Source organism: Epargyreus clarus, unplaced genomic scaffold (genome assembly GCF_041222505.1).
Source record: "Epargyreus clarus isolate Ecla_fem2 unplaced genomic scaffold, WU_Ecla_fem_2.2 ptg000008l, whole genome shotgun sequence".
Classification (NCBI taxonomy): domain Eukaryota; kingdom Metazoa; phylum Arthropoda; class Insecta; order Lepidoptera; family Hesperiidae; genus Epargyreus; species Epargyreus clarus.
This window is the reverse complement of record NW_027332216.1, coordinates 4,306,272-4,317,412: the sequence shown is the minus strand read 5'-3', so window position 1 is coordinate 4,317,412 and position 11,141 is coordinate 4,306,272. Positions and strand designations below refer to the sequence as shown.

General features: G+C 33.7%; 2 protein-coding genes across 4 annotated transcripts in view; both read left to right on the top strand.

Moving 5' to 3' along the window:
• LOC140744208 (prostaglandin reductase 1-like) overlaps positions 1 to 11,141 on the top strand; it is a 315,424-nt gene that overhangs the window by 291,517 nt on the left and 12,766 nt on the right. The window lies entirely within an intron of this gene.
• On the top strand, positions 66 to 10,238 carry Nep4 (M13 family metallopeptidase neprilysin 4). 3 transcript variants are annotated; one of them, XM_073075676.1, is made up of 13 exons: positions 68 to 719; positions 942 to 1,079; positions 1,425 to 1,561; positions 4,361 to 4,529; positions 4,618 to 5,465; positions 5,538 to 5,688; positions 5,781 to 5,967; positions 6,214 to 6,332; positions 7,053 to 7,445; positions 7,853 to 8,025; positions 8,468 to 8,652; positions 9,147 to 9,290; positions 10,062 to 10,238. In XM_073075676.1, the coding sequence occupies exons 1-13, from the start codon at positions 247 to 249 to the stop codon at positions 10,236 to 10,238; spliced, it is 3,294 nt and encodes a 1,097-aa protein (XP_072931777.1). In that variant the 5' UTR covers positions 68 to 246. The 3 variants fall into 3 exon arrangements, with proteins under 3 accessions (XP_072931779.1, XP_072931777.1, XP_072931776.1); XM_073075675.1 differs by having other exon boundaries at positions 936 to 1,079; XM_073075678.1 differs by lacking the exons at positions 9,147 to 9,290; positions 10,062 to 10,238 and having other exon boundaries at positions 66 to 719; positions 936 to 1,079; positions 7,853 to 8,029; positions 8,468 to 8,605.

Below are 11,141 nucleotides of genomic sequence, written 5' to 3'. Positions count from 1 at the left end.
GTATTCACTTGTCAATAAAATTGATTGATTTGAAATATTAAAAAAAATACCATAAATTACGAAGACACTCCTTTTTACGACGATCTCAAAGATTATAGTAAAAGAAAAATTGAGACTAAGTTCGTGCATAATAGCGACGAGAGCGCAAATACATACGCATACAAATAGTAACAATTTTCCCAACTAGTCCTATTACAGGTACAATAGTTGTTTTCCGTTATTTAAGTACTCCGTACATAGTCCGAGATGTTCCAGTTACGAATGCCGACGGACTGTCAGTTGGAGGCTGCGATGACGCGAGTGGACACGCGGAGTCCACCCCACGCGGTACAAGTAAAAGCAAAAAGCGCAAATTTCTGCAAATTTCTCTCAGTTATATCCTTAGCTATTTTTGTAACTATCGCTTACTATATCTACGAAAAACCTCTCGACCCCATAGGCGATCCGTCCGATCAGTTTGTTGTCAAACACATTCCAAAAACTTACACCAAATTGGAAAATGTAGATCCGGATGAAAGAGACGTATTCCAAGGCTTTCGTACATCATTCTTGCCACATGAGGAAATAGTGCTCGCCAATAAATGTACTACTTCCACATCAGTTTACAAGGGTAATGTATCCAGTGAAACTTCAATATGGGGTAGTTCTAACAAAGAACATGATAAACCGACGAGAGTTAAACGAACAAGCCATATCACGTCCACATATCAGGATTATGAGTGAGTCCTTTGGTTCATTATATTTTCATACAATATTCTTACCTACATTGAAAATAGATAATTCTCTTTCAAATTACAATCACTTTGTAAAGATTCTTAAGTTTCCTAAACATTTTACTCAATAAAAAATTCACTATAATATAAAGATAATTTGCAGAAAAAAAAGTGTGTGATCTACACCTACACGGTAGCCTTACATTTTCTTTTTTTTTTAAGCATTAGTCTAGAAAATCCAAATCCTCCCAAACATAATGATGAAGGAAACGAAGACGATGAATACCATAATAATGACAGACAAGCAGAAATAGAATATGAGAGTAACTCAAGAGAGCATTATGAAGACAATGACAAATTTGAAGGGTATGATTAACCAACTTATTAACTTTATTTTATTTCTATATTTCCTCTATAAAATTACTATAATATTAAAATCATTCTCTGAGCCATTGTATTAATATTATTTATATAATCAAAAATACAATATTTTTGAATAGAATTGTTAATGTAGTACCTACAGTGAATCGAAAACATACAGACTGTAATGTGACAACTGTAACTGTATTTGCAATTATGTATTTCGAAGTATATATTAGAAGCTTACTACCTATAGTAAAAAAAGTTCGCACTATCACCTTTGATCAGAATGACTATCACTTACATGTTAAAAATTATAACGAGACCTAATGTTGTTTACAACATTTACAGTGTAATACATCCTGAGCTATATGTAGACCGCGGCCCCCTTGATGATGTCGTAGAACAGGTGCGGAGGCAACCAGAACTTGAAGAAGGGGAGATGATATCATCAGCACATCTGTATAAGCCAGCCAGAGCTTACGCAGGTAAGCAAGAAACGAATTAAGAAATTAAATATAATAACTATTAACAATTTTATAATTATAATATTGTTATCGTTTAATTGAACGCAATATCGAGGTAGGTATTTAAAATAAGTATAAATTTCATGCTTCGTCTAAAATGCATAAAAACATTCTTAAGATTATCAGCGCCCATTGTTTACTTTTATTAAGCACTTGATAACTTGAACGATTGTAAGAGAATTTATTTTTGACCCTTACCGTGTTTCTAGATCAATTGATTACACCTGTAACTGTCATATACCATCATAAAGCAAATCTTTGGATGTAAGATCACGGCAATCAATCTCACTTATTTCGCCATCTTCCGACGGTCACAAAATAACTGCCCTTGACTTTAATCCACTATGTCAGAACAAGGTAGGACTTCCACGGTGGAAATAGTCACGTTCAACAAGTATTTAGAAAAGGAATATGCAGAATATTTATATAAACATATATTATACTTATATTGCTAAACAATTATAATCACTAATTCTAAATTAAACATATTGCTTTCCTTACTAAAAATACACTTAAATGATTTGTTTTTATAGGTCACTTAACCTCTAGGTAGTTGACGGCCTCTGCTAGTAATAGAGTTAACTGTGCAAACCTCATTATTCAATTGAGAGAATGACCCGAAATAAGTCAAGTTCAAGCGATTTTATAAGCAAATTTATCTATTTGTATTTTAAGTACTTCCATTTTAGATACTTTTTTATATATTTTGTGTATCGAGTTTTTATGATATAGTCCGGTCAATTTAGACAATTGAAATAACAAAAAATCCGGGAAAGATAAATTTCCGTAGAGACCTTGGGTTTACCATTACAAATAAAGTACCAAAAGTCCCCATCGATCCGATGTGTGTGTCAGCACATATTCGGGCTTAAACGTCAAAATTTTAGGGTTTTTGGATTTTTCTCGAAATCGGTAAGTTTAATCGAAAAGGTACTTTAGACCAAAGTTGTAGCTCTTAAAATTTAATATAAAATGGTCCTTATATTTTTTTTACCCGACTGCCAAGGAAGGGTTATGTTTTTCGCGCGTATCTTGTATGTTTGTCTTTCTTTATTTGATCCGATCTAACAAACGGCTGGATGAATTTTAACAGTTAAGGTGTCATTATATTTGTCTCAATGACCCGAGTGTCCTTAGATAGGTGTTAGTAAAAAAAAATCAAAATGGCGGATTTTTGGCGCGAAATAGTAACACATTTAAAAAAATAAGTTAACCGAACCTATCGAGTAGGGTACCAAATGAAAGGAAATTAAACTGAGATTATAAAAACATATTTGTATATATATAAAACAGCAAGGTGACTGACTGACAAACTAACTAAATGACATTTTCATTTTTCAGAAATCAACGTACAGCCTATACCAAGGACCATACAGTTCTGAAATTTTGCACATAGGTTCTCTATATAGCGTGAATAAGTACTAAGAAAGGCCTTTTGGAAATTCTACCCTTAAGAGGGTAAAATAGAGGAAAACCTTTAATTTTTTGAAATCCTTTAATTTTTAAGCAACTTCTATAAAATTTTATATTTGGCTTTCTGGATAGGAACAAGGACGCACTTATTTATCTCCCTCCGAAAAATCAACCTCGTAGAGGGTAAAATAAGGGTTAAAAGTTCATTTGAACAATCGTCAATTTTGAAATAAACACTATGAAATTTTGTATCAGGCTTGTTGGATAAAAATAATAAAATACTACCTCTAACGAGGTAAAATGACGACCGAAACTTTGATTTACTGAATTTATATATTTTGTAGACCGTAAATGGTGGATTTTTTCGCTAAATAGTAACACGTTTTAAAAAAAATTAACCAAACCTATCGAATAGGGTGTCAAAAGAAACGAAATTAAGAGGAGATTACACATACAATATATAATATATCTCATATATAAAATTCTCATATAAGTTACCGTACTCCTCCGAAACGGCTTCACCAATTTACCAAATTTACCAAATTTTATATACATATTCAGTTGAGAATCGGCCACTTTCTATTTTTTTTTTACCCGAAAGTGATAAGGGTTGTTCACCCTTAACATTTTTTTATTATATGGCAACACAACGTTTGCCGGGTCAGCTAGTACATATATACTCCTATATACACATCGAGATGACTGTCTGACTAAATGAGTGAGTTGCTGTGCCAGAGATCAACGCTAAGATAAACCGCTGAACTTAAGCGTGCTGGAATTTTACACATAGGTTCTTTATTAGCGTAAATGAACACTACGAGGATAAAATAGGATAATATTGTTTGACCATCTTTTGTTTCGAAGCAGACACCTACTATGAAACTTTGTATTTGGCTTTCTGGATAAATATAATGAAATGCTTATTTCACTGCTTTAGGAAATTCTACTTCAGCCTTTTTGGTGCAGTCGGGTTTTTGATTTTTTTAATTAATTACTTGTTCACTAAAACCTATCATTAGATATTGCGCTTGTAAGAATTAAATTTTACATGATATGCACAATGCACATATTTCCACACTACCTATGAAATAGCGTACTCAGCGCGTTTTTTAACGTGGTTTCCCCGGGAGGACTATTCCACGGACCTTTCTGATGTTATTTTCAGGGACAATACTAATTTCATAGTATGAAAATTATTGAGAGATATTGGTTATTGAGTTCATTTGTCGTTCTAATTTTTTGTTACTGTTGTTACACTGGATACGTATTTGTACCCAGAAAAGGAAAATGTGTGTACGTACCTGATGGTATAAATGTTATTACTTAATGTTTCGTCCTCCAAAAAAGGTATTCATGCATTTTGGAAAGGGGAGGGAGACAAAGAGACCATAAGAAACACTCAAGCAAATATAATGAAACAATATATGGATGCTGACGCGGACCCCTGTCATGACTTCTACCAATATGCTTGTGGAAACTGGGCTGCCCTTAATCCAATTCCTGCTGATAAAGCTGGGTAACATTTTAATAGCATTAGTTCTGTAATTTATAAAGGTATTTATAATATTCGAGATAATGTTATATAATAATTAATTCTATTACAGCTACGATACGTTTGAAATGCTTAGAGAGAGTTTGGACACAGTACTGAAAGATTTGCTAGAGTTTAAAAGTACAGAACAAATTCCAAGTGTTTATCCTGGAGAACATTTAGATACAAAAGAATTTGTTTTTAGGAATATCCGTAATCTAAAATGTATGAAAAGGGAAGAAAATAATAATATTTATATAATCTCTCCAGAAAGTAATTCAGCAAGTAACGAAAATAGTGATGATACTATATTACAAAGCTCTGAAATTATAAACCGTATTCGTCGATACCTTGATAAGAAATCTAAAAAACTACTGAATCCAGTGTCTAAAGTGAAATACAATATAAACAAATATTTTTTGAGCAATCAAAAACACCAAAGAAAAAGAATTAAACGTTTTAGTGAAGAAATGGAAGATATGCATAAGAGCAAATTAATATCAAAAAGACAAAATATTAATAACGAAGTACCACTTGACTTAAAACTTTCCAGAATAAATTTTAATAGAAATAAGAGAAAGAATAATATACCACTACCAAGAATTTTGGAAGGTGAAAATAAAACACATCATGAACATAGGGATACAAAAGACGCAACTATGAAAGCTAGATTTCTATTTAAATCTTGTATGAATTATGAAATATTGGAGAAACGAGGGCATCAGCCACTATTAGATTTAATAGATTTACTTGGTGGATGGCCAATTTTAGACCCTAATTGGAACGCAGACCATTTTGACTGGCTTGAACTTATGGCAAAGTTAAGACTTTACAATAACGACATTCTATTATCGGAGTGGGTCGGACCTGATATAAAGAATTCAGATGAGTTTGTCATTCAGTTTGATCAAACCAGTTTAGGTAAAGTTTTGCTTTAATATGAAATTGAATTATACGATTTATTTAATAAACGAAATAAGGTTTCTATTTCAGGATTACCTACAAGAGATTATTATCTTCAGGCATCTAACAAAGTATATCTGGATGCATACAAAGCTTACTTTATCAAAGTTACTACACTATTAGGTGGATCTCCAGAACATGTTAGGAGATGCGCGGATGAACTTATTGAATTTGAAATTAAGTAAGTTACGCGCATTGAACTTTCTAAGCATATTACGTGTAGAAATAATAATGCAGTGCAGTATCTTTAATATATAATGTTTGTAATTTTAGATTAGCTAAAATAACATCAGCGCCAGAAGACAGGCGTAATGTTTCAGAGCTTTACCGACGAATGCCTTTGAGAAAGCTAGAAGAATTAGTACCTCAAGTTATGTGGAGAAAGTATTTATGCATAGTGATGAACAGAACTGTTCATTCAGAAGAATCTATAGTCTTGTTCGCGCTCAATTATGTTCAAGTAAGTTATAATACAATCTTATGATACAATTATTCGTTAAGGGTAATAAAATAAAATTTTCAGTATCATTTAACATTGCTTGTTTCATATTCATTAATTTCTCGAGAATTATGTAATAATATTTAATAATTGTACTTTACTATGTTTCCGAAAAAGAAACTCTCAGAGACTAAACTGGCTTACAATTTGTCGTATCCAATTTAATAATAACAAAACAACTTATAAAACAATCTTTTCCACCCACAGCACTTAGTTCAATTGATAGATGAGACGCATCCGAATACGTTGGCAAATTACCTGTTGTGGAGATTTGTCAGGCACCGAGTTAACAACCTCGATGATCGCTTCCAGTCGGCCAGACAACAGTCAGTATACAAATATCATTTAATATAGATACTTCGGTCACTTTACACGACATGTACAGTGACCAAAGTAGGTACCTATAACAATTGCAGGATATAATTGCCCAAGAATTTATGAAGAGAATTCATAATACTTTTGTTTTATAATATAGAAGTAGCAGACGATGCTCGTCTGTCCACCTGATGGTATGTGGCTACTGCCGCCCATGCACATCTGTAATCAACCCCAGATAGGATTAGATATGTCTACCTGAGGTCGGCCACAGATGCGCCGCTACCCCTAAGGACTAAGCTGGAAAGCCTCGGAAAGTATGACTCCCTTAGCACACCCTTCAAAACGGAACACAGCGCCTAACACTGCTGTTATTAGGCAGAAATGGGTTTGGCGGTGGTACCGCCGGAGTCGAACCACAAAGAGTTCTACCACCTTCAAAATGATATATTCAAAATATATATAGACTCCCAGTTTTGAATGTAATCGGTGAAAATAAATGAATACTCAATCCATTTAATGTCAAGTTCTCCTTGCACCGCATGAATATTTTTACTTCTCTCTAAACAGACCTATTAGAAAGCCATCAATAACACAATACTACTCCTGAGGACTAAATTCCAACGCCTAATCTAAATAATGTGTTACATTCAATGAAATATTTTGACTAAAATTTTGTAACATAGTAAAGCTTCATATAAATAATTCTTACTTATGTTTAATATTTTCAGATTTTATTTCGTCCTATTTGGACGCGAACAATCGCCACCGAGATGGAAGAACTGCATATCACAAGTGAACTCGAATATGGGGATGGCTTTAGGGTCTATGTTCGTGAAGAAATATTTCGACGAAATGAGTAAGAATGACACTTTGAAAATGACCAGGGAAATACAGCAATCCTTTAGAGAATTGCTTCATAAAACTGACTGGATTGATGACGAGACTAAGAAATTAGCGGCTCATAAAGTGGATACGATGATGCTAAGAATTGGATATCCGGATTTCATAATAAATAAGGAGGAATTGGATGATAGGTACAAGGAAGTGGCCATTCATCCTGATAAGTACTTTGAGAACATCTTAAACATACTTCAGCATTTGACTAAAATGGAGCAATCTCGGTAAGTCTTTGTTAAGGACTCTTTTGTTATTGAACATTTTAATATTGAACATATTAATGATGAGTATTTAAGGATGGCATATTGATCCACCCAACGTAAACTGTTGTTTGTGTGTGGTTTTTCCACAGCCGTATATGTCCGGATATCAGAAATTTAGTTTTCAATTTTTGAATGGGGTCTCTATGTCAAATATCTTGTATCTACAAACATTTCATGGTACAGAACTATGAAATAATGTAGGCTACGTAACATGAAAGAACTAATAACCTACTTTCTTATATGATAACGAAAGGCAGAATCGATCGAATCTCTTCGTTTGTAGCCTTTGTAACTTCTTCAACAATAGCTTATTGTTTACATCTTTAAATAAGTAAGTAGTCTGAAAAATACATGTTTTCCTTTTCCAGCATCGGTCAACCAGTAAATAAAACGTTATGGAACACAGCCCCAGCGGTAGTGAACGCATACTACAGCCGAAACAAGAACCAAATCATGTTTCCTGCAGGCATTCTACAACCTCCTTTCTACCATCGCCACTTCCCCAGATCTCTCAACTATGGCGGGATCGGAGTTGTTATTGGTGGGTATGTAAGGAAAGAATCAGAACTCAAAAATATATTTTATATATGTATATCCAAGAGTTTATTGTCGTTTAGAGTATGCAATGATCTATCATCAGGCGTTATGATTCTTTTGTGTGATTTTGAGAATGTCATTGGCACCTGAAAGTATTCTATATTATGATGTTAGCAGCAATCTTCCATCAGTAAAGAGCTACCGGTAGCTTTTCTTCCATTTTATTATTTTATAGAAGAAGGCTTATAGAAGGTTTTAGTGACTTGAGGTATTCCAAATAATAAATTATTAATTTCATTTTTTTTTTAAATGTGACCAATCTTTTGAATTAACTCCTTCAAAAGATCGGTCATATTTGAAAGATTATCTTAAATTACTTAACATCGATATACAGAATGTGCGTTTGGTACTTCCATAACTTATATTTTAACTTATTCAATTTTAAGGTCATGAAATAACTCACGGATTCGACGACAAAGGTCGGCTCTTCGACTGCGAGGGCAACCTTCATCGCTGGTGGTCTGACTCCGCCATTGAAGCGTTCCACCGTAGAGCTCAGTGCTTGATTGACCAATACAGCCAGTATATTGTACCAGAGGTCAATGTGAAACTCGATGGGGCTAATACTCAGGTAAACAACATATTTTTTACACAACTTATACAACATCGATCAACGATCTTATAAAACATTTACTAAAAGGAGATAAACCTTCTTAAAGATAAACTTAAACAGATGAAATGGCCTGAAACAGAATAAGTAACGCATTGATAATTACGACAATAATACCAATCAAAGTGCACCCTACTTATCCTTAAAGGTGTCCATTTAATAAATTAGGACTGAGAAAATTACCAGAATTTTGTATCACCCCCACTTAAAAATAAAAAGGATACTTATATGTAAGTATTTTATATAATGGAGACATATTTTTCCGAGGTATTCCAGGGGTCCTCTTAGTCCTCAAGGGTAGCTCTTAGTCCTTAGCGACGCACCTCATGTAGAAAACTAATCTTATCTAGGGTTGATTACAAATGTCCATGGGTGGCATTATCTACTAATCATCAAGTGGACTGCATGCTCGTCTGCTACTTCTATATTATGTGTTCGCACATTCTTCAACTCAGGGCGAGAACATAGCGGACAATGGTGGCGTGAAGCAAGCCTTCCACGCGTACCTCAACTGGTTGGAACATCATGACGCTTCTGACGAGACCCTCCCCGGCCTCAACCAAACGAACACACAGCTGTTCTTCCTTAATTTTGCTCAGGTATATTTTCTGTTTCTAACACATAATTATATTTAGATCTTTTTTTCAAGTAACATAATGGAATGAAGAACATAATAATAAAATCTCGGGTGTTACTCACCTTAGATTAAATGTAGCGTTTAAATCTGGATTCGGTTTGAAATCTGGATTTAAAACCTTACTTATTTTGAGAAGAGACCTGTGCTCAAAATTGGCACGGTGATGGGCTGACTAATCTGTGGCTACTTTGGACTACACACGTTTCCTACATTTAGGTCAAAATAATACATTATCTTAAACTATTTTTAATTCATAATTTTAATTTCAATCATTTTTTATAAGTTTTCCTTTCTTTCAAAATAATTATTTTTTCAATTACATACTTGTGACTTAGTTGTCTATTATAATATTAATAATTATTTTTTCAATTACATACTTGTGACTTAGTTGTCTATTATCTGCACGGCGTTTAGCACCTTCGCTGAGCGCGGCTGCTAAATTCACGCCGTGCAATAATATGCAACTGCCACGCGAATCGTAATGTACTATTAATATTAAGTTTTGATTGAAATTGTAATATTTACGTTTTGGTTTTTTAAGAACTTCGTTTCGTACATAGATAATGCCTTGTAAATATTCCGGAGGCACCGCAATGCTTCCACCAAGTCGAGCCAAACAAACAAAAAAAAAAGCTGTACGGCCGTATTATTTTTTCTTATTACACAAGTACCTAATGCTTATAGTATTTCATGTGCATTAAATCTTCATTAAGATGATTTTATACTCTTCCAGGTATGGTGTGGTGCAATGCGTCCCGAAGCGATGCGCAACAAATTGAAAACTGCAGTGCATTCCCCGGGACGGTTTAGGGTTATCGGGACACTATCCAACTCCAATGAATTCGCTAAGGAGTTTCATTGTCCTCCCGGATCCCCTATGAACCCTGTAAAGAAATGTACTGTTTGGTGATAATTATATCGAAAAACTAACATTTTTTAGTAGTTCTTTAAATTTGTTTTTGTTCAATATTGACATCATGACATACTGAATCGGTTCTTACACTTGCAAATGTAAGAACGCTGACTTTCATGGGATCTTGAAGTCCCCGGTTAATATACATATAATTAGAGGCAGGTTGAGTGCAAGTGTAACTTTGTTCAGTTCCTAAGAATTTTATCGCAGTTGATTTAGTTATTCGTGTAAGGATGTGAGAGCAGACTTACTTATGTAGTATGAAGAGCCACTGCTGTTCGTAGAGTTCCATACATTATGTGTATAGAGTATATTATGGTCTAAGATCCGAAGCTAAATCGAACTGGACCGAGCTGATAATAGAATGAAACTCATTTTATAATGAAATTAGTACATTGGGTAATACATTAAAAATGGGTTTGCTAAAAAAATCCTGGACAGGATAATTTTAATTATTTTTTGAAAAATTAAAATTTAATTGAAAATTTAATTTTGCAACATCAAGATAATAAGAAAATTCTATTCTGAGTGAATGTTAAAAACATACAGAATGTGCAGGCTTTGGGTTGCCTATTATTTACGTGGACGAACTACTGGGTTGTCAGGTATAAACAGGTATTTCGCTGGCAACTACTTTCACTCATGATGATAATAGATAAAATTTTATATCAGTAGAAGCGCTGTTTTATTGTGAACACGTTGATATAGGGTTGTCTGCAAAATGAAAATTAATTTTTCAAAAAATAATTAAAATTATCCTGTCCAGGATTTTTTTAGCAAACCCATTTTTAATGTATTACCCAATGTACTAATTTCGTTATAAAATGAGTTTCATTCTATTATCAGCTCGGTCCAGTTCGACTTAGCTTCGGCTCTTCTAGTATTATGAGTGTATATTCA

Bases quoted from the DNA above. Each gene is read 5' to 3' on its own strand.
- Nep4 (XM_073075675.1), top strand. From the start codon at position 247: ATGTTCCAGTTACGAATGCCGACGGACTGTCAGTTGGAGGCTGCGATG. The intron at 7,446-7,852 runs GTAAGTCTTTGT...TTCCTTTTCCAG, and splicing joins ACTAAAATGGAGCAATCTCG to CATCGGTCAACCAGTAAATA. The intron at 9,291-10,061 runs GTATATTTTCTG...ATACTCTTCCAG, and splicing joins TCTTCCTTAATTTTGCTCAG to GTATGGTGTGGTGCAATGCG.